This window comes from Martes martes (genome assembly GCF_963455335.1).
Source record: "Martes martes genome assembly, chromosome: 3".
Classification (NCBI taxonomy): Eukaryota; Metazoa; Chordata; class Mammalia; order Carnivora; family Mustelidae; genus Martes; species Martes martes.
Window position 1 is genome coordinate 122613886 of NC_137890.1, and position 27367 is coordinate 122641252.

The following is a 27367-nucleotide window of genomic DNA, read 5'->3' on the forward strand; positions in this document are numbered from 1 at the left end:
CTTTCCCTAGTGGCTTTCTGAGTCTCTTCCAAGAGTCAGAGCAGAAGCGATTGCATCCAAACCCCTGTCTCAGAATAGAGAGATCACAGTAGAGGAATAGAGGAAAGCTCTTCACTGAGCTTTCCAGGCCACACTATTTCCATTTCTGTCTGAGCTAAAATTCTAAAAACCTAAAAAATACAGACTTCCCAGTTTTGTGCCCCACAGCAACAATCCCAGAGGAGTGTTTTATAGGGAACCCAGGGCTGGACACATCTCTGCCCTTTGTGCTTCTAAAACCATAAGCCTCCCCTGAATCCTGTCTGCAGGCTTTACACCAAAGTCCTTTCCCTGTCACTAACAGTCTACAAGTTTGTGCCTGGTCCCAGGGAAGGATGCTTTTGTTCTCTGGTATTATCTCATCTTCCTGGCACTAGCTTATGGTGGCTCTCTCTCCTTTCTGTTTATCTTCTATTATCTGCACATAGAATCACAGATCCCTGCTTTATACCTCAAGACCTCTGGAGATACTCTGTAGAGATTGAAATATATCTTCTTACATTTCAGGCTGATTTTATGAGTGTTAAGAATGGTTTGGTAGGGGGCGCCTGGGTGGCTCAGTGGGTTAAAGCCTCTGCCTTCGGCTCAGGTCATGATCCCAGGGTCCTGGGATTGAGCCCTGCATCAGGCTCTCTGCTCAGCAGGGAGCCTGCTTCCCTTCCTCTCTGTCTGCCTGCCTCTCTGCCTACTTGTGATCTCTGTCTGTCAAATAAATAAAGAAAATCTTTAAAAAAAAAAAAAAGAATGGTTTGATAGATATCCAGCTAAATCCAGGGGACCAGTTGAAATAGGGTTCCCTATTATCTTCCACCATCTTTTCCTGTTTCTGAGTCGCACATTTAAATTGGGAATAATAAATCTCAATTCACGGTGTTGTTCTAACGATTAAATGAAATAGCATGTATAAAACATGTTGCACAATGCCTAGCATTCTAAGAGGAGCTTACAAAATATTAATTTCCTTGTCTTCCCTCTCTTTGGTTAAGCCTTATAACCTATGAATTCTTTCTCATCTGCTCTATATTCTTTTCCCTGGGCTTGGCATTACTGTTGGTATATATGTCAAAATTTCTTAATACCATTTGGTTCTCAGTGGCTGCTCTAGGTAAAACAAAGCTTTAAGAATGTATATTTGTGGTTAAGAGAACTAGGCTTTCAATTAGACTCCATTCCTAACAGTCCCAAATGAAAATCAATTTAAAAATAATAATACAAATAAATGTAAATTATTAATAAAATTGGTAAATTAATAAGTTAGTCATTTCCATAAATATAAAATTTAGGCTCTTAATCTTAAAATATTCCATGTTATATCCTCTCTTGTTAACACCAGTGACAACAGCTGGAGTAATTAATAAAGTAACTGTTGCTTCTGTGTGCTCGCTTGTAAGAGAAAAGGTACTGGGTCCAGACTGTTGGCTAAGTTTAAGTCCTGGCTCTATCACTTACTAGCTGAGTAACTGAGCAATTACTTAACCTCTCTCTGACTTAGTTTTTCTGTAAAATGTAGATGTAATAGTACTTACTTCAAAGTGTTGTTAGGATCATCAAGCAAGTTACTATAATGCCAAGTGCTTAGAAGAGAACCTGCCCCATAGAATTGCTATATTGGTATTAGCATTTTTTGTTATCCTGTCTGAAAAGGACAGTGAAGACCGAAAATATTATATACTCCCATACTCCTACCTACCTCTACCACCATACTCAAGTAAAGACTATTTCTGCATTAAAGGCTAATTCATTATTTGTCTTGAGTTCAATAGCATGATTAAATAAAGCTTACTTTGATGATCTCAAGAACCATACTTGTTCAATGGGCATTTAATTACTAGTTTAAAACAAAAAGAGGGGCACCTAGGTGGCTTAGTTGGTTAAGCGTCCAACTCTTGATTTCGGCTCAGGTCAGTGATCTCAGGGTTATGAGATGGATGCTTGCATCAGGCTCTGTGCTGGACGTGGAGCCTGCTTAAGATTCTCTCTTTCCCTTTCCCTCTACCCTCTCTCCCCTGTCCACCCCCTGCCTCTCTCTGTTCAAGAAAAAAAAAAAAGATAGTTGTATTTTTTTTCTGCTTGTCACTTAATAATGCTCATTTGTTAGAAATGTAGGTAAGATCACTATCCATATAGAAAATTGCTATTAGCATTTGGTATACTGCCCCCTTCTAGACCTTTATATAAGCATGAGCACAGTCACAGGCACACACACATCTGTTTTTTTTTTTTTTTTTTTAGATTATTTATTTATTTATTTGACAGAGACAGAGAAATCACAAGCAGGCAGAGAGGCAGGCAGAGAGAGAGGGGAAAGCACCTCCCCACTGAGCAGAGAACCCGATATGGGGCTCGATCTCAGGACCCTGAGATCATGATCTGAGCTGAAGGGAGAGGCTTAACCCACTGAGTCACCCAGGCCCCCCCCCAACACATTTATTAAAGAAACACCTAACCAAACACATAAAAATAATGGAATTAACCTATACATGCTATCTTATTACCTGATTTTTTTAAAAGATTTTATTTATTTATTTGACAGAGAGAGAGAGATCGCAAATAGGCAGAGAGGCAGGCAGAGGGGGAGGGGGAAGCAGGCTCCCTGCTGAGCAGAGAGCCCAATGCAGGGCTCTATCCCAGGACCCTGAGATCATGACCTGAGCCGAAGGCAGAGGCTTAACCCCCTGAGCCACCCAGGCATCCCAAACTAGGAAGTATTTTAAAATTCAGGTAAATACAAACATAATTATCTTACCTAAGCTTTTAAGTTTTTTGGAATGTTCTATTTTAAAGTTTTGTTGAGAGGTGCTTGGGTGGCTCAATTGGTTAAGCATCTGCCTTCAGCTCAGGTTGTGATCCCACAGTCCTGGGATTGAGTCCCCACATTGGGCTCCTTGCTCAGCAGGGAACCTGCTTTTCTCTCTCCTCCCTCCTTGTGCTCTCTTTCACTATCTCCATCTCTCTCTCTCCCTCAAATAAGTAAATAAATAAAATCTTTAAAAAAATAAAGTTTTGTTGATACAGTGGTGAAGGGTAGCAGCAGCAACACCACCAAGTCAGATGTGCTAACACGATGTGACTCTGTTGGATAGTAATCTGGGCTCTATGACTGTCATGTTCCTGGATGGTCTGCCTATAAGCCTAGAACATTGTGGAACCATGAGTTGATACAGAGGCACATGTTCCATTGGAAGGCAAAGACTTTTTTGTCAGTTCTGTACTTATTTTAGAGGAACATAAGAACTGTCAAATCTTACAGTGATAAAATACCAGCATTGTCAATCATTATAACCACTTAAGAAAAAGGAAAATTAAGTAGAGAATTAGAGCAAAGATTACTGATGAATAATAATGTGGATGTCTGAATATCTGACACATCTTCTCTCATAAGGGCCATTTAAAAGATGCATTTAGTGCTTCTCTGTTTCTGAGGGCTTATGGCCTAATACTTTGAACTATATAGTTCAGCTAATTATCCTTTGGAAAAGAAATTAACTGACCAGAGTTATGGTGACATAGGATTTATTTCAATCACAGGGAAAAAAACAAATGAAAACCACATACTTTCTTCTCTTAACTGGGATATGATAATCTGATAAACATAATCATAGCATGTTCTCTCTTTATCATTGTTTTTCAGATGTAAGAATGTGCACTTGCTTTACACTTAAAGATGAGCGGCTGGCTGACCTTTCTTTCCAACTCCAGCAGCATTTTGTTTTGCAGATAATCTGCTTCATTAATGAAAATCAGAAACAGCTTGGAATATTTTGTGCATAATTAATTATCTTGGCAAGAAGATTTATGAATGTAATTTTTCTCAATTGCTCCAATCAGGCATAAGTGAGACAAACAAATAAATTAAAACTAAGTTATTCATGGTCTCTTTGTACAAGACAGTGTCAAGGACATCTAAGAGAATTAAGTAAGACATAAAGGCAGATAATTTCTTTTTACTACCCAGATCGTACATACTTTTAAGATACAAATCTTTGCAGGGGGGGACAAAGGGTAATAGAATTTGCATTTGGAAGGTTTTATAATTTGAGTACCATGTTTATCATAATGGTATAACCATACGTAATCATATTCCTTGTCAATAGGCAATTAAAATGACATCAAAATGGCACATGTAAGCACAGCCTCAGGACACCAGTCTTTTACCTACCTGGTGGGCAGCTATAAAACTCTGTGTGTGTGTGCATGCACACATGTACATACACACATACGTGCAAGTATATTCTCCTTTATATGATGCTATCTTCTAAATATGACTTAGAGCTTGAATGGTTGACCTGCTTAAATTAATATGAGATAAAATAAAAGTGCCTAGTATAGTGGTAAGTGTTTTATTTTGTTTTAAATCTCTCTGGGGATCCTCAGTGGTGTAGTAGGTAGGCTTCCAACTCTTGGTTTCGGCTCAGGTCATGATTTCAGGGTCGTGAGATTGAGCCCTGTGTCTGGTTCCATACTCTGTGTGGAGTCAGCTTGAGTTTCTCTCTCCCTCCTTTGCTCCCTCCTGCTCATTTTCTCTCTCAAAAATGAATAAATACATCTTTAAAAACAACCTCTCTGAATGCAGGTTTCTAACATTGGCTGGCATAAAACCACAATAAAGGTTGAATTATCTTGCAGATACTGGTATCTAATAGTTCAGCCCAGTAACAGACATACATAACTTTCCAGGCACTCGTAGATTAAAATTTATTGCAGAGTTTTAACACATGGGCTATCTCTAGAATTTGCTCTAAGTCATGCCAGCAGTAGATGCAAAGTATCTGAAAGTACAGGAGAAGCATATGATTTTGAAAACAATAGAACCTCCTCTAATTAGAATGCACGCTAACAATTAATCCAAAGTGGTTAGCATGCACTCATGCTAAGACACTGATGTCTTAGTGCAGTGCAATGACATTGCATGTCAAAAGTCCTGACAGAGGGACTCTGATGCAGATAGTGTGGATATAAATTCTAGCTTTTACATTTATTAGTTACCTCTATGCTTCAGTTCTCTTTTCTGTAAAATGAAAATAATATCTATAGATTTTTATAGATTTTCTATAAAAATAAGCAATGTTATATAGGTAAAAATGCTTAGAGGACAGCTTTCATATGGAAAGTGCTCAATAAATGTTCATCTGGTCACCATATCGCTCTATACATTGGTGGGTACTTTTTGAGCTTTACTGGATAACCACTGATGCATAAAATCCTGCACATTGGCCAGATCTCACATCAACTCTCTAAATTACAAAACAATCTTAGCTTTCTAAAACATTATGATGTCGAGGGGAAATAAATGCCATTTCATGGCTTGGTAGTCAGCCAAGTTTCAGAAAGTCGAATTTATTTGTAAGATAAAGTTTAAAATTAATTTTTTTCTCTTTAACTTTCTTCACCCTTTAGCTGTTTTTTTTTTTAGCTCATTTATACTTCTTATGGTTGATTATGTAATCATGAACTTAATCTGTCATTTCTACATACTCTTCAATTGACCTACCAACTTTTAATTAGGCACAATGATTTAAGCTCCCTAATCAGCTGTGAGAGGATTGGGGACACACACTGTGACCAAATAACACTGTCTGCAGTAGTAGGACTGATGACAAAGCTGTTTGATATGGATGCTCCCTGGGAAGGTTCTGCATTGATCCCCGATCCTCAAACCCTCCCATCCTGTGGCAGGGATAGCTGCTGCTACCTGAGCTATCCACTAAATTCCAGACTGTCTGTGGATCTTTTCCCACCACCCAGAACTCTGTTTCCTCTCTGCCCCTGGTGCTGGAGATTATTGGCTTTTCTTTCCTCCTCAAAACTACTACGAACACAAACTGGCCAGAAAGTGTGACTCATTCCCTCCTTTGCTGTCACTCTCTTGTCCCCAAAGACAAGCAAAGGGTATGATTAATTTTTATGCTTTTTAGGAAGATTTATAAGCAAACAAAATAAATAGAATACTTTGAAAGAACAGCAACATCTCTTAAAATTTGACAGTTATTTGTCCTGTCAATATGATAGGTTCTGACTCTCATTTTTTTCCAACAACCAAGAATCTAGGCTAAAGCTTCAGTATGAAATCTATTTGGCTGCATGGCGTAGGAACCAGGATGGTAATGTGAAAATGTCAAACTTTCGTCCCTCTCCTAAGTAACTCTGTAATGTCTATTCCCTCCTCCCTTCCCTTTTCTCCCTTCCCTCCCTCCCCTGCCCTTCTTTCCTTCCTTCCTTCCTTTTTTTTTTTTTTAACATTTTTATTTATTTATTTGACAGAGATCACAAGTAGAGGCAGATAGAGAGAGAGAGGAGGAAGCAGGCTCCCCGCTGAGCAGAGAGCCCAATGTGGGGCTCGATCCCAGGACCCCAGGATCATGACCTGAGCAGAAGGCAGAGGCTTTAACCCACTGAGCCACCCAGGCGCCCCATCCTTCCTTCCTTCCTTTATATCTCTCTCTCTCCCACTCTCTCTCTCTCTCTCTCTCTCTTACACACACACACACACACACACACACAATGATTATAATTAGCTCCAGATCACTTACAGTAGAAACCTAGGTTATATTGGGCAAACCATTCCTTAGATATTTTTGGCAGAAATGCACATTGCTGGGACACTGGGCTAGTCTCTATTTCCTTTCTTGAAATAAAGGCTTTCTTCTACTGCTGAGAAGATTTGCCCCAATGAGTCAGAGGTAATGCTAGAAATAAAATTTGGGCCCAGACACATCCACCATACTGATTTTACCTACTGGACTAAACAGCTTTCTTCCATTAAGTAGCTGAAAGTGAAGTGCCTATATAAACATAAACAAGAGTTGAGTTCCGTCTTGGGAAGGGAGGAGGTCCTTAGTGACATTTTTCTTGCTATATAGATATGAGAAGAAAAATGATATGCCAACACAAATTAGAATAATTAAATACATAAAATTGTGATTCTAGACAGGGAAATAGATTATCTGTGAGGCTGTTTATAAAGTTAGAAAAAAATGCTTCATGACTAACAACGTATCTTAGCTTTCCTACTACCCATCAACAGAGAACACTGGGATTCCATAATTTATTAAGGAGATACTAGTACCTTCCAGTTGACTTCCATAATTCTTAGAGACTTTCCAAATTCCACAAAAGAAATATTGTGAACATTATCCTCCTAGAATCAATGAAATAAAGTTCAAATAACTAGTAATTGGCTAATAACTAGTTAGCCAATAACTAGTCCCACAATCTACCTAAAGAGAAACCCAACCACGTTTTTTACAGTAATTCTTCTTTCCTCCCTGCTCCCAAGTCCTCACTTATAAACATTAATGACACAGCTTTAGTGCCTCTTTCCCTAATATACATGATCGCCCAATGGAGCAAATGGATATTTGAAGTTTTGTTATTGCCTAATTAAATACAGAGCACATTTGACCATATGGTCTAATACAAAAAAGAATGTAAAAAAGAAAAAAAATTATGGGAGATAAAATAGTTGTTATAATGCTAACATGCCTTCAAAAACAAAGTAGATGTTAGAAGTGTCACCTGTGGCCATCCACTATGATTGAAAACACTTTGGTATATGTGTGCATTTTTGATACGTGGAAGAGAGATTATCAAAAAATCTTGGGTTAAAGAAGATAAATAACTGATGTCTTTTACTCTTCTTTATCAGTTTTTGTCTCTAGTAGTAACTGGTTATTTGTCAAGAATTGTTTGCACGTGGAAAAGAAAATGAAAGTAATTTGAAGAGATTTTCATCTTCCCTTAAGCATTTCTGTTAAGGTGGTTTGAATTGCTTATTGCTGGCTCACCTCCTCCAGCATACTTTTAAACAAAGTTCAAAAAACAAGATCTGATCTTGGATTGTAGAACAAATTGCACAAAAAAAGATGGGTAGTTTTTGGCAGTCTGTTCTATTGCTTTGGGCTGCCGCAGATGTTCACTTCTTGCCACATGAACTTTTTTCTTCTTGACTGTCAGAGTGCATTTTTCTATCGCTGGTGCTCCCATGTATTAGTCCAATCTTTGGAATTCTCAGTTTGCACTTGCTGTTGCCTCTGCCCATAGCTGGCCTTTTCTTCTCAGTCAATTCTACTAACGGACCTGACCCACTTCTGTGCTCTTGAAGGCAGTATTTCCACTGAGCCCCAGTGGTAGTCCGCAGAACTTTTTTCTGTGTTAGACTTTCTAACTATGGTGTTGCGTTTTGGTTTTTATCTTAAGAATGTTCGTAAAGGGGCGCCTGGGTGGCTCTGTGGGTTAAAGCCTCTGCCTTCGACTCGGGTCATGATCTCAGGGTCCTGGTATCGAGCCCCACATCAGACTCCCTGCTCAGCAGGGAGCCTGCTTCCCCCTCTCTCTCTCTCTGCCTGCCTCTCTGCTTACTTGTGATCTCTGTCTATCAAATAAATAAAATTTAAAAAAAAAGAATGTTCATAAAATAGCCTGATAAGAACCATTTCTCTCCCCTGGAATCTTCTGGTTCTGCAGATGGAGGTGATGAGAAGAAAAACATTAAACAAGAAAGTGTGAATTCTGACCATGACATTTCTGTCTGTGGGATTTTCCTCTTATTGGTTGTGTGACCTTAAGCAAGTTGCTAAACTCATAACACTCCTGCTGGGTGTGTTTCCTAATCTGCTGAAAAAGAAAATCTCTCCACAGAAGAGGGATGTAAAGATTGGATGAGGTAACTTGTAACCTGCCTAAGGTAGTCCCTGAGCCCTTTCTGCCAAAGGGGAGGGGTTCATTTCTCCTACTTCCTTCATTTTTATCTCATAGCAGGGTGTTGAAGTGGGGATGGGTTGTCCAATAAACACAAACTAGCCCTCTTCCAACCTTTCCTCTCTTCCTGGTATGTTCCTGGATCCACTCTCCTTCATGTATCTTCAGTCACTGTGCCTGCAAAAAATGCTTAAGTCTCATCTAATAAATAAAGAAGAAAGTGTGGAGAGGCCCTGTTGTTGCCTCTGCCTCCTTAAAGCTGTCATCAGATCTCTCATTTACTAAACTATTAGGTTTCATTGGAAGTGTTATTAGTTCTACTTCCTTATCCTCCCCTCAGTGGTCCATAAATGCTTACCAATTTAGAACCATTCTTTCGACTCTGCTATTTTAAATTTTCCTTAATTAAAACTCAGTCCTTAGATCTTCACTTAACCAATATGGATAGTCTAAATATCCTTGAATGACAGAACTGTTCAATAAAGATATAACTCAAGTTACATATATGATTTGAAATTTTCTAGTTAACCACATTAAAAAAGTGAAAAGTCATATAAAAAGTAAAAAGCAATAATACATTTTATTTAACCTAATATATCTAAAATAGTACTTCAATATTTAATCAGTACTAATATTTTTAATAAGTATTTGTATTATTTTTTTATACAAAGTCTGTGAAATTTGTGTGTATTTTATACTTAGAGCACATCTCACTTTGAACTTGGTACAATCCAAGTACTCAATAGCCATGTGTGGTTAGTGGCTACCATATAGGACCATGCAGGTTTACATACAGCATTTGAGTGGGTTTTCCTGGCATTCCTCTTTCATTTCCAAGGCAGCTCTTGGTTTTCATTAAACATTCCCGATTGCTTCTGCTTTGAATCTTTACTGACTTTCTTTCTTTTTCTATCTCCCTTCATTCTCTGATAGCTGTTCACCTTCTCCCCACAAAAAAAGATCACCATCCCTTCTCTATCTTTGTTCTATCTCCACTGGGCACTGCGTACCTAGAATGGCATGTCAAACTGGTGGAATGATCATGAACACATTGCTTAGTTGGAGCTGAAAGGTAGGAACTGAGAAGAGAGGAGAATTGTTCTAATTTTCTCCTTAATCTATCATTGCCCAGAATCAATTTCCAGGGCATACTCTGAATGGTTGTTTTTTTTTTCCCTTCTTTTCTGCATCCCCTGAACCCTTGGCTTATGTTTCTGCCCTTTTGCAAGGATCATGTTCTACAGAATGTCCTGATGCATCATTTACTGTTCTTATCACTCAGGCTTTTGAACAGCAGCAGATATAATTTAAATACTTATAAAAAGTGCTCTTGGAATATCTATGCAGCTGTCTGCAGTAGCTACTTGTGGAATGCAATGACTAATTATTGGGTGCCAGAATATTATGGTTGACACACTCTCAGTAACTTAGGGTGTTGTGCTTTTACATCAGAAGGACTCTGAGAGCCTATCCTGTGTGTATGCCACAGCACTACGCAGTAAATCTGATCTAAAAGGCTACTCATGTATGGGATGCCTCATGATGAGAGGTAACACCCTGATGATGAACTACTTACTTCTGAGGTTTTTTAATTTTTTTTGTTTTGTTTTGTTTTGTTTTAAAGATTTTATTTATTTATTTGACAGACAGTGATCACAAGTAGGCAGAGAGGCAGGCAGAGAGAGAGGGGGAGGCAGGCTCCCCGCCGAGCAGAGAGCCCGATGCAGGGCTCTATCCCAGGACCCTGGGATCATGACCTGAGCCGAAGGCAGAGGTTTTAACCCACTGAGCTACCCAGGTGCCCCTTACTTCTGAGTTTTATGCCAACTTGTTTTTGTGTTTCCTCCCAGGGTGTATTTGGTCGTAAAAATGTGTAGATCTAAAGAGTCAGCATGCTTTATCGGGAAGGTATGTGATCAAAATACACAGAATACCAACATAGATCCTTAACTACATTCTCTTATAAGGAATAGTGTTGCTGTACAGGAATAGTATCCTTTGGGGGTTGAAATAGTATTTGCCAAATCTAGGGGATGAGGTCAGTAGATACCTTTTAAAAATCAAAACAACTCACTCCTCTCCAGCTTTTGTCACTGCTGACATGCACCAGATGACAAGTCTTTGACTCACAAAATTGAATAGGATTATCTGAGGGTTCAGGGTTCTCACCTGTTTTTAGAGATTAGCAAACACCTGTTTGTACCCGTTTTTTTATTCACTCAGATTCTATATTAACTTTCCCTATTAAAGCATTCTTGAGATTTGTGAGTTCCTCCCATGTTAGCTAAGAATAAATAAAACTCACTCCCAGTACTTAGTAAATGCTCTCTTAAACTTAGTTATATTCATGGCCCATATTTCTTTGATGAAACCTTTAAATCATTCCTCTGGTTGTGGTTTTATATGAGTTCACTGCATCTTTTGTGAGAAACTATTTTTATAAAAATTAAATAAATTAGTGAATAAACTTTATAGATCTTGATAAAATACTCTTTTGTGTTCTAATATGCATATTGTACATAACACCTAGTTCTGATTGGGATAACAGAAAGACAGATTATCTTCAAATAATTGTTTATACCTATATAATACTTTAGATATAGAGATTTGCAAATGTTTATATTGTGTACGGGTTGCCAAGTATTCTAAAAAAAACTGAGGTGTACTTCATGTGAAAACTGCTACAGAGTTACCATTATTTTTTAATTGCACTGACGGTAGGTGAAAATGCTGGTTAGCAAAGATTTCCAGTTAGCAGAAAGTTGGAGAAACCCTCTTACCCCAAATTGTACTGCTTATTCCATGCTGAAAAATGCTAAGTGTTGGTATAGACCATTTGATCTCATAATCAGCTTGGTGATATCAGCCCTGTAATGGTAATGGAATGTTCTATTCTAAGGAACTCCTAACTTGACTTTTGTGTAGTGTGTGTGTGGTGAGAAGGGAGGTGTACATTTACTATGTGGAGCTTCAGGACTAACTAGCTTTCTCTTTGACCACCTGCTTTGCACATTTCTCTATGTTTATAAGAGTTCAGAGAAATCCTGAGATGGTTGTAGGCAAGACAACCTGGGCTGGAAAAAAACATAGTACATTTGTTTGGGCACCGCACACCATTTTTTTGGAATGGGATGCCGGATTCATTCTTCAGTCTTGAAGTAGTTCCTCCTGAAGGCCAGGGCTGTAAGACGTTGGGTTACCTAAGATGGCAGCATGGCGCAGTGAAAAGAGCATGTATTTTGGAATAATGTAGGTTTGGAGACAAACCTGGCTCTGCCACTTACTATATGGCCCTGGATAAACTGCTTCACCTCTCCTCATCTCTACAATGATGATAACATACTTGTTAGAGAGTTGTTGAGAGAAATAGAGATGATGCCCAAAAAGCAAGTAGTAGCAAACTGTCTAGTATGTTGTGGGCTCTTAAGGATCAGTACCTGTGATGTGATCATGGAGATAACACTGTGTAGGATTTGCAAGTAAAACTCTCTTTGATTTAACTGAGATAAAGCATCTGCGTCCAGGGGCTTCATGTCCACTTACGTTACCATTTAAAAATGCACAGCTTCTTTCAAGGCCTTTGTTATTTGTTGTTTCAACACTGAGTAAATCATGTATTGTAAATCAAGTCTAAATGAATGTGAGTCATGCCCTTAGCTATTTATAATATCAGTAGAATTTTAATAACTTCTCCATTTATTTTCTGAATACAGATTTTCAACAATTATAGCAATTGCATTGCTGAAATATTTTTGTATTGTCTTTTTATAGTGGAAATATAATTCTACATATGTTGTCTAATATCTTCATGTATGTTTATGTAACTGTACTCAGATTCATATTCTTATGGGAAGATTTATATTCTAAAAGAATGCATGATTTATAGACTGTGGGAATCTATTCTTATTCTTCATTGTTAGGAGATTTTGAATTATTTCCTTCATTCCATGTAATCTACTGAACTGATAAATCATTTTCATGCTTTGGGGGATTACTTTATTTTTCTCTCTTACGTAGATTGAAATGAAGAAAAAACAAACCTGTCATATTAATTTAATACGTGAGGTGAGCTTATGTAGAAAGAAACTGAAATAGCTTAAGTTTTGAAAAGGTTAAGGAAATATTTTTGAATTTTGACTTACTTATTCTAATCACTTGAAATTTGATCTCTCTTTGTTGCTTCTTACCTAGGTTACTTGTTGGTTTCAGAAAACCTTAAGAGATTTACAGGAACAAAGTCTAGGTTCATCACTTTCAGACAATGAGGAGCTAATCTGTAAACATGAGGAATTGATAATACAAGCAAAGGTAAGAGACACATTAAAAATAATTTTAAAATGCATGGTCTTTTTAAAAAAATATGTTTCTGTAGGTAATGTAGAGAAGTACTAAAACCCTTTCTGAATAATTCACTATTTACAAAGAAAACATTCTGATAGTATTAGCTAATACCACTACCTACTGACTGGGCTTCTGGAGTAATGAGGAACAAAACAGCCTCTACGATAATAATAACTATCTTCTTTTGAGTAATTACTATCTGTTAAATACCATATTAAATCTAAGAGATGCATTATCTAAATTAGCACAAAACCCTTAAGGGATGTGCGTTATTTTATAGATCAAAACAAACAAAACACAGAGGCTTGAAGATGCAAAAACTTGACCGATGTAATACATCTTGTCAGTGGAAGAGCTGGAATTTGATTCAGGTCTTATCTAACTCCAGACCCAAAGCTTGTAAATCTATATTCTACTAGCTTTCTAAAAAAATTTTCTTTTCTACACTGAGGTTTCATTGTGCTATTAATTTTATGATTTCCAGGTATAGTTTTCTTGCTGTTCCCATTTACATTTCCCTATTTCCTTAACTTGCTTCACATTTCTTCATTTTGCAAAAAAGTTCTGGCTAACAGCCAGTCAACCACTTGTAGGTATGTGGAATGTGCAGAATGGAATCATGAAGTACTGAAAGCAAGATGAGCAGAGGGGCTGTGTGGAGATGTTCCTCTCCCATTGTGTCTTCTTATTTGGCAATTGACTTATTTGTATATGTGGGGGTCTATAAATACTTACCAAAGTTCTTTACAACTGCTCCATTTTTTTCTCTAAGGAATCAAAAGTCCATTTGTATTAGATTGAATAGGAACAGCGAAAACTAATCAGTATCAAGACTTAAGAGAACTTTCTATTATTAGTATCTTGAGTGGTTGATAGTTGCAGGTACAGCCAAGTCTTGAAGCTCTGGAAAACAATGGACCAGCACAACTAGATGAAGGTTGAAAATAAGGAAGACAAATAAATATTTACATATTTGGGAGGATGGGCTACGGCAGGGGCTGGGGTACAGGCGGGCAGGGGAAACAGTAGACTGCATTTATCTGGACAGAAATCTCATAGGAATTGTGATGCTTTTCTTTGATTGTTTATGGCCTCTCTCTGAGCACTGCAGTATACAGAGGCATTTTATGTGTTTGGTATGAATATTTGCCAGATTGATAAAAGATGCAATTACAGAAGATTGCTATGACTGATGATTTTTTAAAGTTCTTTAAAATTTTTTAACATTTGGTTTATCTGTTTAGGAGATTAATTTTTTTTTCATTAAGGTTAAACAGCAGTTTATTCTGTGGGTGTCAAACTTGTTTTATCAGTGAAAATTCTATCAAAATCCCTACATGCTAAGCATAAGACATGACCTGAATTGCGCAGGATTGTTGCCTTCTTTAAAACAAAAAAAATGGTTTACTTACATAATTTAGTCATATTTGGGGTTATATTCCCTGTAGCTGTGGACTAAGCATGGTTTCTCATAGCCCTGAGGAAAATATCATAGTCTAGAGAAATTACATGTTGACATCTAACCTCAGTTCTAATAGGACTTTGGCAAGTTCTGTTGTATAGATATTAATGTTCTACTTCTATCCTTCATAATTTTAACTGGCTCCTATCTCTTTATTCCTTCTTAAATGCTTGACCTTCTAGCTCACTGACTCTCTTGTCACACTTTTTCTGTTATTCAGCTTTCTTGCCAAGTTTCTTCACTTCAGTGGTTCCCCATTTTTCATGCCCAGTACCTCACACTGATTCTGCTTCATAATTGTTTTTACCTGCTTCGTTTATCTAATGTTCATCCTTGTATCTTAAGGTGTACTTTATTCACACATTAGCTGTTTGAGCTATCCAGTGCCTTAATTCTACTTCCTCTGATTCATGTATTTCAGTGTGTTGCTTATGTTCATCAGATGTTATTTTCCCCTGAGCTAGTATTCCCTTGGGATATCAGAAATTTTGACTGGTAAGGCATGGGAAGTATGACAGCTGGTACTCCAGCTTGTCCTCTTCTGGTGGGAGGCTGTGTGCCCCTGAGTGCAGAGCTTCTATTGTTATAATTAGGGCTCAGCCATTTGTGGTTTTATCTTCTACCCCAGATACATATAAAGGAGGGGATCCCTTGGAGGATCTCCCACTGATTGGACTTTCAATCCCACTTTGTTCCAAGACCCATTTCCCTGGGGCATGTTCTATCCCATTCACTTACTGAGAGTTGGAGAGGGCTCACTAAGAAACAGATCAGTTTGATTACCTCTCATACATTAGCTATCTATCTGGTAGATTCTTGTGCTAGCCTGATGTTGTTTCTTCCCTCTGTATGCTACTGGACTGCAGCTAATATCTTCTGTCCTGAAAAAGGTACATTCACAAGCACTGAATAAACAGGAGGGGAACGAAATCTTCACACCCAGAAAGCTCTCCCCTGGCATATCTCCTGTCATAGTATCTGCCATTATTCTATTCTAAGCCATATGACCCTGACACTGAGACCCAACCACTGTGGTTCCTCAAGGAAAGTTCTCGTATCTGTAAAATTTATTCTCACTTTGTCGGCTTTTAGAGAAAGGACCTAATATGTGGGATCCAGTGTAAAATGAAAATGTGGAGGATTTTCTTAATAAATTATTGAAATTTCAATACAGCAACAGGAGAGCATTAAACCAAGCACTCAAATCTTCTAAATTCAGGGCCTTGTGTGATGACATGGGAGCTTTGCCCATGAAACCAGTCCTATTTACAGTATTAGGATATTTGGAAGGACCTACCAGACGTTGCTGGTTAAATGCTTTCCTTAGCTATCTTTACTAACCTCTTCCCACCTAGATGAGCAAGTTTTCTAAAAATAAATAATAATGTTATAATAGGTTACATCCACATGGGGGGAAAAGAACAGGCTCAAATCCCTACTGTCACTTATTATGTAACTTTGGGAACATTTGACTTCTCTGAGCCTTACCTTCCTTGCCTATAAGGAGAAGGCATGAAAATTCAATTAGAAAATACTATGAAAACACCCACATTTTAATGGTTGCTCAAAAATGCTGCTTTTCTTTTTCCATGGATGGTGTAAATGTTCAAATAGTTTCCATCCATGGTTTTTCAACCATCTTGTCCCTTGTACTTACAGCCAGATTCAACTTTTATATGACCTTAAACAGGAAACAGCATATTACATTTTGGAGTTTTGTTTGGGTGTGAGTATGAGGAGAGGAAGAGGGAGTGTGTCTTTCAAAGGAGATTTTACACATAAATAAGGCCTCAAGCTGGGGATTCATTAGTGAAACACATATAAATAATCTGGTAACACAGGGCAAGTAGATGTTTCTGCTCCCCCCAACTAAACTGAACAGCAGGGAGCTGTTCTGTATTGTCTCATTTTTTAAGCAGTAAGTTTTTTTAAAATACATTTTGAAAATGCCTCTATCATTTCTTATTGGAATATACTCAAATAAGAAATATGGAAAACTTTTTTTTTTTTTTTAAAGATTTTGGTTATTTATTTGACACAGAGAGAGAGATCACATGCAGGCAGAGAGAGGGGGGGAAGCAGGCTCCCTGCTGAACAGAGAGCCCAATGCAGGGCTCTGTCCCAGGACCCTGGGATCATGACTTGAGCCAAAGGCAGAGGCTTAACCCACTAAGCCACCCAGGCACCCCTGGAAAACTTTTTATCTCTTAATAAATGTAATGCCTTATTCAGAATGTGTTGAAAAAATGAACTAAAAGAATTTTTGTTATAACCTTTGACTAGGAATAAATTATGTTAAATCATTATATTTTCTTTACTAAATATGAAAAATATTTTCCTTTTACATATGTAGCAGATAAAGAAATAGCAGATATTGATGATTATAAACCATCCTTTGCTTAAAACCTTAAATGCCATTAGATTTTATCATGTATTAATTTGATTCCCCAAGGCTTGAATTCAAACTTTGAAGCTCAAAGTTGGTTTTATTTTATTTTTTTTAAGATTTTATTTATTTATTTGACAGAGATCACAAGTAGGCAGAGAGGCAGGCAGAGAGAAGGGGGGAAACAGGCTCCCCACTGAGCAGAGGGCCTGATGCGGGGCTGGATCCCAGGACCCTGAGATCATGACCTGAGCCGAAGGCAGAGGCTTTAACCCACTGAGCCACCCAGGTGCCCCTCAAAGTTGGTTTTAGGATGTATTAAAATAATATGTAAACAAACACGTCCTTATTATCTATTTTGAGAAGGTGTAATCATTCCTTCTTCCACACATCAGAAATAATGTTCATATAAGAACTGCTTTCAGGAATGAACTTGTACTGGAAGTACAATTGGAAGAGGCAAACTTTTCCTCTTCCAATTTGTGTCCAGTGATTCAGTGCCTGCAAATTAATGGATAACAAACAGATTAACAGGAGTAAAGACAAGGTTTATTTTCATACATGTATGGGAGGTGCCAGTAATGGGAAGTTTGTGGAATAGCCAGAAGCTGATGATTATATATATAAATTTAACAAAAAATGTTTGGGGGGCTTAGGGTCTCAATGAGTATACAAGGTTCTGTTGGGCTTTTTGAAGCTAATGAAATGGGCAGTCTGTATTCTTCCCAGTGTGAAGAGTTAATGGCAGCTGAATTTGTACTTATGCTGGTAGGGGTCAGTCTTCTTTCAATTAGGAAATTCCCTGAGAAGAGGGCCAGTGGTAGCTGTACTTTCAGGAGACTTTGTTTAAGTTTAGGTAATATTTCTGTGACTGCTGTTTGTTCAGATGTTTCCAGTTTGAAGTAATTTTCGTGCCACTGTGTGGACCTTTAATTCTCTCACTAATATTGCTTCAAACCTTGGTTCACTTTCAGACCCTTTGTAGTTGGTGTGCACTAGCATCACCTGGGAGCTTTGAAAAAATACTGAAGTCTGGATCTTGTGCCCAGAGATTCCAGGTAGTCTGGGGCATCAGGATTTTTTTTTTTTTTTTTTTTTTTTTTTTTTTGGTCAGGGACCCTGGGTGGTGCAGTGGGTTAAGTGTCAACTCTTGGTTTTGGCTCAAGTCATGATCTCAGGGTCATGAGATGGAGCCTCATGTGGGCCCTGAGCTCAGGGAAGAGTCTGCTAAAGTTTTTCTCTCTTTTTGTTCCTCCCTCAACTCATTTTCTCTATAAAATCAATCAATCAATCAATCAATCTTTAAGGGAAATTCATTGTCATTTTTAAAATGGTGATGTTTTTATCAAAAAAGCAACCCAGATTTCTTCTCCTTCTAAAAAAACTGGGAGATCTGGCAATATCAGGCTCACCTTTCCATACAGACATAGCAACACTTGTCTGGAACCCCATAATAGCTATTTCCTTTAAAAAAGACACATGCACTCCAGTTTTCCACAGTCCCTACCATTCCTCCTTACTACCTCCCCTCCCACCTTTGCTTCACCTCATTTACATTATATGCCTGGCTCCTGTAAGCATTTGGGTTAGAGGCATGACAGGCAATGAGGTACCATCCAAGTGTAGTAATGGCTTAAACTGATTTGCATTTTTGTAAATTACCTTGGAAACTGTGAAAAATAAGAATGAGAGAGAGTGATATCAAAGACAGAAGAGTCGGGGCACCTGGGTGGCTCAGTGGGTTGAGGCCTCTGCCTTCGGCTCAGGTCATGATCTCAGGGTCCTGGGATTGAGCCCCGCATCGGGCTCTCTGCTCAGTGGGGAGCCTGCTTCTCCCTCTCTCTCTCTGCCTGCCTCTCTGCCTACTTGTGATCTCTGTCTGTCAAATAAATAAATAAAATCTTAAAATATATATATATATATTAAAAAAAAGACAGAAGAGTCACTTAGAAAGTTATTGCAATTTTGATGAAACTTTAGGTAGAATGCTACGTTAACTCTTAACGTTTAACTGTCACATTAAAGGCTTAAAAGAGACTTATAGCTGTGATTTTCAGTGTGTGGCCCCCAGACAGCAGCAGTGGCATCTGGAAATCTTAGAAATACAGAATCCCGGACTCTAACCACCAAACTTATTGTGTCAGAATCTGCATTTTAACAAATTTCCCCCCAAGATTTGAACTGACACTAACTTAGAGGTTTTCACCATCTATTTCATATATGTCCATATTCTCCTTAATTTTCCAAATGACTATATATTGTTTATAAATTCCTTGATTAACAATAATCTTTGGCTTTATGATGTGTACAGAAACATCATCTTCAATGTTTTAATATAGTAGAATTCACATTCCTCAGCTTCAAGATTAAAACCATCTTCCATGAGACATCATATAATCCGATTTTCCAAGTCATTGAAAATATTTTGCAGTTGTTGCTGAATGATTTCATAAATTGGATTTGTGATCTTGGCCTCAGGTTCCTTTAAATAATATTATTTGGAGATCTTAAAAAAATACCACTGCTTAGGTTCCACATAAACTTTATTTAGAGGAAAAGTCAAGTTTAGATTTACAAAATATTTTTAACTATAAGATAAGGAAGTAAAGCAGAATCTCTTGCATGCTTATTTGAATATTATAAATGCATAATTCTCATCAATAGAACCACTACAAGGAAGTGACTCTTTTTTTTTATTTTTTTTAAAGATTTTATTTATTTATTTGACAGGCAGATCACAAGTAGGCAGAGAGGCAGGCAGAGAGAGAAGGGAGGAAGCAGGAAGCAGGCTCCCTGCTGAGCAGAGAGCCCCGATGCGGGGCTTGATCCCAGGACACTGGGATCATGACCTGAGCTGAAGGCAGCGGCTTTAACCCACTAAGCCACCCAGGCACCCCAGGAAGTGACTCTTTAATGTTTAAGGTTGCACCTGGGTGGCTCAGTCTGTTGAACTTTACACTCTTGGTTTCAGGTCAGGTCATGATCTTAGGGTGGCAGGATTGTTCCTGAGCGCTGTGTTCTACCTCCCCCACCAAACTGAGCTCCGCCTTGATCACACTGGCACAGAATCTGCCTCTGCCCACTCTCCCTGCTTGCACTCTCACACGTGCATGCTCTCTCTCAAATAGATAAATAAAATTAAAAAAAAATTTTTAAATAAAAATACATTTATTGTTTTATTTTTCTGATTACATAGTACATTTTCATTTTGGAAAAATGAGAAAATACATAAAAGTAAAGAAAGTTAAAATCACCCGTACTGTGTGGGTATGGAAATGGGAAGGAAATATAAAACATACATAAATATAAAACAGACATAAATATAAAACATACATAAAATTGAGTATCCCCAAACTATGTATATGTGTTTAATATACCCTACGTGTGTTTTTATATACAATTACACATATATGTATATGTATAATTATATATATTATATATGTATGCATATAATATATATATACAATATATATACACAATTGTGTATGTATTGTTTTGCAGTGTGAGTTTTCCAATTAGCATTATATCATAAGCATTTCTCCATTTATTTTTATTTATTTTTTTAAAGATTTTATTTATTTATTCATCAGAGAGAGTGTACAAGCAGGTGGAGCAGCAGGCAGAGCAGGCAGAGGGAGAAGCAGGCTCCCCACTGAGCAGGGAGCCTGATGTGGGACTCAATCCCAGGACCCTGGGATCATGACCTGAGCTGAAGGCAGATGCTTAACTGACTGAGTCACCCAGGCATCTCACATTTCTCCATTTAAATGTATATTTTAAACATGGTTTTTTTAATGATTGCATGTTATTACACCATGTAAATATATTATACATAATTTTTCTCCCCATTGTGGCAAATATTAACCTATATAAAGAAGCTGACTATACTGCAATTCGAACTTTCATTACATCCCCAAATTCTTTCACTAAAGGTATGGGAGGAAATGGTAAAACTACTATAAAACATATTGCTTCAGTAAATCAGCTTATAGTATCTCTGATGAATATAATGAAAATGCATAAAATGGATTGGAATTTGTTTCTTTTATAATGTTTTATGTAATTTAAAAAATAGAGTGGGGTCTGGATCTGAAATGTCTCAAGGCAGAAATTAAGTGAGTCCCCAAACAGTAAAGGCACCTGCACTAGTGCATTTCAATTCCTCTGTCTTCATTTTAGTGAATAATTTGTTTTACTTGTCTGATTTTTTAATGAACTTCCCAATTAAAAGCAGATGTCACTTTTCACAGAACATAAATTAGGAACAATTTCATTACTAACAGGCAAAATCAGTATAAATAGTATTGCATTTGCCTGCAAGCATTGGGAAAATGTACAATGTGATGGGATCTTCACATTGGTAAACTTACTGTAGCCTTAACTTGTGGGTTAATTTAAAGCTTAGTGAACCATATGCCTTCATTTCCAGGGGAAATTTGATTTAGAAAGTCCCTCAGAAATGTTTATGCCCATCTAAGAAGGGGATGAGTTAAGGAAGCAAATGAAGAACATTGTATTCCATAATTGCTAGATTTAAAACTACCTGCTGCCATTTTGTTTACAGAATCTTCACCAGCTCGTTAAGTTTAGCCGCTTAGAGAACGTTTCCTCTCTCTTTTTTACTTATGACTTTTACAATAATTCTTTGTACATTTTCTTCCACCCCACCCCTCTCCCTCCGTCTCTTCCTTTTTTGCTCCCTCCCTCCTCCTCCCTTCCATCTAACCTCTTCCTCCTCCTCTCTTCCTCAGCCTCTTTGTTTTTTTTTATCAGCCCTTAAATACAAACAAGACATGGATTTGTATAGTTACTATTATTACAACTCAAGGTAATACTGCTATCATAATCATAATAGTGAAAGTGAGTCTATTTGAAGTGGATACCAGAGAAGGCATTTTCTTAGGGCTTAACATTCTCATGCCTTTAATCTCTACAACCTTTCTGTGCTACTTCAGCATTCTCTTGGAGACTTTCAATACTGTGACCATAGATCTCCTTGATGTTCATCACTCCAAAGCCCTTTACTTCAGCTTCTCCGTCCTGTGACTGCTTTAGTTCCCAAGCATTACTGACCCTGCTCTCCCTGCAACCCCTTTCCTTTCGCCTTTTCCTGGCTTCCCTCCTCGTACTCTTCAGCATGGGCCACCAGGGCTACTTGTGAGTAAGTAACTCAGTCACCCGTTTTCTCTATTTCTACTTCAGAAAAAAGATGAAGCACTTGCATAATTTTTCCGATTAGATCTATTTTAAAAGGAAATGGTCTATTATCAGTTAGCCTCATGAATTTCTTTATTTATCATCTCTTTTTTTTTAAAGATTTTATTTATTTATTTGACAGACAAAGATCACAAGTAGGCAGAGAAGCAGGCAGAGAGGAGGAAGCAGGCTCCCCGCTGAGCAGAGAGCCCGATGCGGGGCTCAATCCCAGGACCCTGGGATCATGACCTGAGCCGAAGGCAGAGGCTTTAACCCACTGAGCCACCCAGGCGCCCCTATTTATCATCTCTTAATCCTCTGCTGCATCCCCCATAATCACCAGTCTAAAAATTTTATCCTCTTTTAAAACTCCCAGCCAGGCTTTGCTTAACATCGGAGTCACGGAGCCGTGGAAGGTGAAATTGCTTGACTCTTTTCTTCCTTGCCCTTGTCCTCTTCCCACCTTTTCTCCAACTCCTCTCATTTTCAAATCTAAGCCTCCACCCACCATTCCAGGTCCCACCTTTCCCATCTCTTCCATTTGAATCTCTCTTCATTTTTCAGTTACCCCTTCTCACCTTCCCCCAGTTACTTTTAGTCTCACAAAATGGAAAACAAAAACATTGCGGCTCAACCCTGAAGATGTTATTCCACCTTTTCCTTGGCTACTGTCATGGCTTGAATTGTCCTTCCTAACATTTTCTGCATTGAAAGTGTAACATCCCGAATCTCAGAATGTGAACTCTTTTGGAAACAGGGTACAAATAGTGAAGATGAGGTCACAGGGGTGGACACTAGTTCTATGTGGCTTTTTAAAAGGGACATTTGAACTCAGAGGCAGAAGCACACAGAGGAAAGACAATGTGAAGACACATGGGGGGTAGGGGTGGTGGTGGCAGGAAATGGCCATTGACAAAGCCAGGAGAGGGGCTGGGAGCAGGTGCTTCCCTCACAGCCTTCAGGATGAACCAATTGTGCCTACACCCTGACTTCTGACTCCCAGATTTCAAAACTGTGAAAGAGTACATTTCTTTTGTTCAGGCCACCCCGTCCGGGGTACTTTGTTATACCAGCCCCAGGAAACTAATGCAACTACTTCATTTTCTGCCTCCTGCTTTCTCTGCTCCTCCACTAATCCTTTACTTGCATTATGAGAAACTGCTCTTTCTCAAGTAACTAAGGAATGGACCCCTCTCCATGCACTTGGCCCGAGACGCTGTTTTCTCTAGTTCTTCCATCTCTGGAATGGTTCCTTCTAAATATTGCTCAATGCCATCTGTTCCTCCAGCCTCCCTTTGCTTATCCTGCTTAATCTGTGGCTCTTCTCTTGTTTCCTGCATTCTTCATGTGGTCTTATCTAATCCCATGATGACCACGTCACTTTTATCTTGGCGATTTCTAGACTTTAAAAAAAAATTTCCAACCCATATATTGTCTCTCAGCTCCAGTCTTCTTTTTACAAATTCTTGTTGAAGATTTACATATACACCTCATACTAGCTCTTTTAACTCAGCTAGGATCATTACTTTCTCCTTCAAACCCTCTCATTTTCTTTCTTGGGCTAAAGATGCTGCAGTCCTTCAGCCATCACGTTAGAGACCTCAGAGTCACGTTAGAGCCTCATTCTCTCCCTCTCTCCCTCAGGTCAGATGACTTCTTGGTGTGAGTCCATTCTTACCTCCCATCTCCTTCTCCTCTTCTCATCCCACTTCAGTTTAGGTGCCTGGAATCTTTGACGGAGATTATTACCATTATGTTGAGTAATGTATGAATTTGAGCCTACAAACTACAATACTTTCGCATTAAGCATTGCTTGTTTGCTTTTACATCTTTTTTTTTTTTTTTTTTTGCTTTTTTAATCAACGTAAGCCTGATTCTGAGCTTCCATCCTCTGACTGGTGGGACACCCAATCTCTGTGGTAATTGGAGTTCCCTTTCCTCAGGGTTTTGCAAGTGGGCTCTTGCGGCACCATGGTATCGGGAGGTCCCTCTATTCATCAGTCTACTCTGACTCCCTATGAAACAATCATTGTCTCAGGCTTTGTGGAGACTGTGGTTTCAGTGGCTCTGCTGCTTCTGTTTCTTTTCGGGCACTGGAAGTTGGGATGGCCCAGCTTGCAGTCTCCCAGGAGGGAATTCATAGCCATCCTGGGGAAGCCTGGGACTTCCACATGGCACTGCCCTAAGAAGACCATCCATCTCCTCATGCTTCCTCTCTCATCCAGCTTTTTCTCTGGTGCTGGCCAGATCTCCCCATCTTTTGATAATCCTCACCTCTATCTCCTTCTCCTTCAGTACATCTATGATAATGTCTCTAATAGATTTAGGGTTTTTCTGTTTGTTTGTTTTGTGTATTTTGTGGTTTTTTTTTTTAACAAAAGGCGGGAGGGGAAATATCTTACAGGTGACTTCTGCTTTGGGTCTCTGCTGAGCAGAGAGCCCAATGCAGGGCTTGATGCAGGGCTCGATGCGGGGCTTGATCCCAGGAGTCTGGGATCGTGACCTGAGCTGAAGGCAGAGGCTTTAACCCTCTGAGCCAACCGGACACCCCAATTTGCAATTTGCAGAGTCGCCAAACCCAATGCTGCCTCTAAGTTTTACTTACTATTAAAGATAAAGCAACTGTTTTGTTTTGTATTGTTTTGCTTTTTCCTTTATTTCCTTTATTTCTTTGGAAGTTTGAACCTCCTAATTCCCTTCACTATTTCGCTCATTCCCCACCCCTATTTCCTCTGGCAATCACCAGTTTGTTTTGTATATTTTCTGAGTCTGTTTCTGTTTTCTGTTTTTATAATTTGTTTTTTCCTTTGTTTTGTTTTTTAGATGCCACATGTAAGTGAAATCATGTGGTATTTGTCTTTCTCTGTCTGACCAACTTCACTTAGTGTAATACCCTTTGGTCCCAAAGCTTTGTCCTCTAAAGCTGAAATCTAGTATATTTTGTCCTCTAAAGCTGAAATCTAGTATATCCTATAATGGTAATAGGGCATTGACGGGGAACACAATCACAGAAAGGGTGTATAGGGCGAGATCTTCACAAACCTAGTGTTTGCAACACAGAGATTCACTGCATTGTAAATTGAGAGGTTTCAATTCTTTCTTCTTTTTCGGTTTCGTTGAGGTATAATTGACACATAAAGTTGGAAGATATTTAAAGTGTACATCTTGATGATTTGATATACATACATACTTTGAAAAGATTATGCCCATACAATTAACATATCCATCACCTCACATATTTGTCTTTTTGTCTGTGTGAGAAAAATTACGTTCCACCTTCTTAGCAATTTTCAATTATATGATTGTGTTATCCACTATAATCATCACATTATACATTAGATCTTCAGACCTTATTCATCTTATGGCTGAAAGTTCGCCGCCTGTTTTACCAATCTCTCCCTTTATCCTCCAGCGCCTGGCATCCACTTTTCTACTCTCTTTCTGAATTTGACTTTTTTATTTTTTTAAGATTCCATATGTAAGTGATAAAAAACACTTAAAGAGGGATGACTGGGTGGCTCCATTGTTTAAGTGTCTGAGTCTTGATTTCAGCTCAGGTCTTGGCCTCAGTGTCATGAGATTGAGCTCTGCATGGGCCTCCACACTGGGTGTGGAGCGTGCTTAAGATTTTTTTCTCTCCAGGGTGCTTGGATGGCTCAGTGGGTTAAAGCCTCTGCCTTCAGCTCGGGTCATGATCCCCGTGTCCTGGGATCGAGCCCCGCATCGGGCTTTCTGCTCAGCGGGAAGCCTGCTTCCTCCTCTCTGCCTGCCTCTCTGCCTACTTGTGATCTCTGTCAAATAAATAAATAAAATCTTTAAAAAAAATTTAAAAAAAGATTTTTTCTCTTCCTCTCCCTCTGTCCCTCTCCAGCCCCCCAAACTCCCACTTGAGCTCTCTCTCTCTAAAGCAGCAACAACAATACACTTAAAGATTTTCATTCATGTGGTAGAGTAAGCCCCTGGGAACCCAGACCAAGAAAGATTTAAAGAAACTACTCACAAGGGGGCTCTTAGGGAGTATTGAGATAGAGTTAGGCACCTCTCCCTTTGTATGAATTGTCACAAGATGACAAATGATGTTTATATGATCACAGTGATGTTAATATGATCACAGTATCTGATGTCACTGGTATGTATATATATTCCACCCAAACCCTCACATTTCGAAAAATACTATCACATCTTACTTATCACTATGCAGTACTTTTGAACACTGAGTGTTCCAGGGCATAAGTTAAGGGCTTCAAACCACTGAAGACATTCCTGTACCCTGGGATTGCAGAGCAGCATTACCTTACACAGTAGCTGGCTTGGGCAGTCATTTTGCTTTGCTGCATTCCAGGAACAAGAAGAACCACTGGCTGATAGATTACACACATGCCTGCACATTTTTAAATACATATGAAAAAATCCTGGGTATTTGGTTTCTTCTTGCTACTTTAGTTTATAGTCTTATTTTTCTTACAGGCAACTTTAAGCCTCTTTCCTTCACAGTCCTTTTGAAAAGGTTGTTCTCATTGAAGAGGCTGGGAACGAATTTGGGAGAAATCCATGAGAGCACTTGCTAATAGAGTATGAGTGTGTAAGTGTCTATGTAGATGTGTGAGAGTGCTTGAGTGTGTATAGGAATGTGTGGGTGAGAGAATGTGAGTGTGTGTGTATGTGTGTGCAGGCAAAGGCAGGTGGTTTGAGTACTGACTTCAGGAGTCCAAGTACAGCCTTTCCAGAGAGACAGCCAACAAGGTCCCATGAACAGAATTCCTCATTTTCCCACTCAAAATCTCTTCGACCTAGTTTCCCCCTCTTGGTAAAGGCATTCAATTCTTGCAGCTATTCAGATCAGAAGAGCTTTCACTTCCTCAGAGGAAGTGGCACCTGGGCTGGATCTTCTAAATAGGTCCAGAATCCTACCATTTCTCACCATCTCCACCGTTGTCCTGGGGACTGAGCCACTTGCATGTTTTGCCTGGCTGGTGATGGTTGTCTCCTCATGCACCCCTGTGCTCGCATCCCTGCCTCGGTAGTCCTCCCCTTCCGTGTATTCTCAATGACAGCCCAGTGGTTTTATTTCTTTTGTTTCGTTTTTTATTTTTGTAGCTTTTCATGACTACTTGCTATTTGCCAACAATTTTAAATACATGTTTTAATGTTTATGCTTTGTTTATGTTTTGGTTATTTTTTATTTTATGTTTTTTTCCCATCATGATAAATGTACTCTTTAATCCCCATCCCCTATTTCCCCCATC

At 38.7% G+C, this 27367-nt stretch overlaps 1 protein-coding gene across 1 annotated transcript in view; it reads left to right on the forward strand.

Annotated features, from left to right (window-relative positions):
* The window catches only part of CCDC141 (coiled-coil domain containing 141), a 199882-nt gene that overhangs the window by 80980 nt on the left and 91535 nt on the right, over positions 1-27367 (forward strand). The window contains exon 6 of the mRNA XM_080799858.1: positions 12928-13044. Within this exon, the coding sequence (XP_080655984.1) occupies positions 12928-13044 (117 nt within the window). The remainder of the gene's footprint in view (positions 1-12927; positions 13045-27367) is intronic.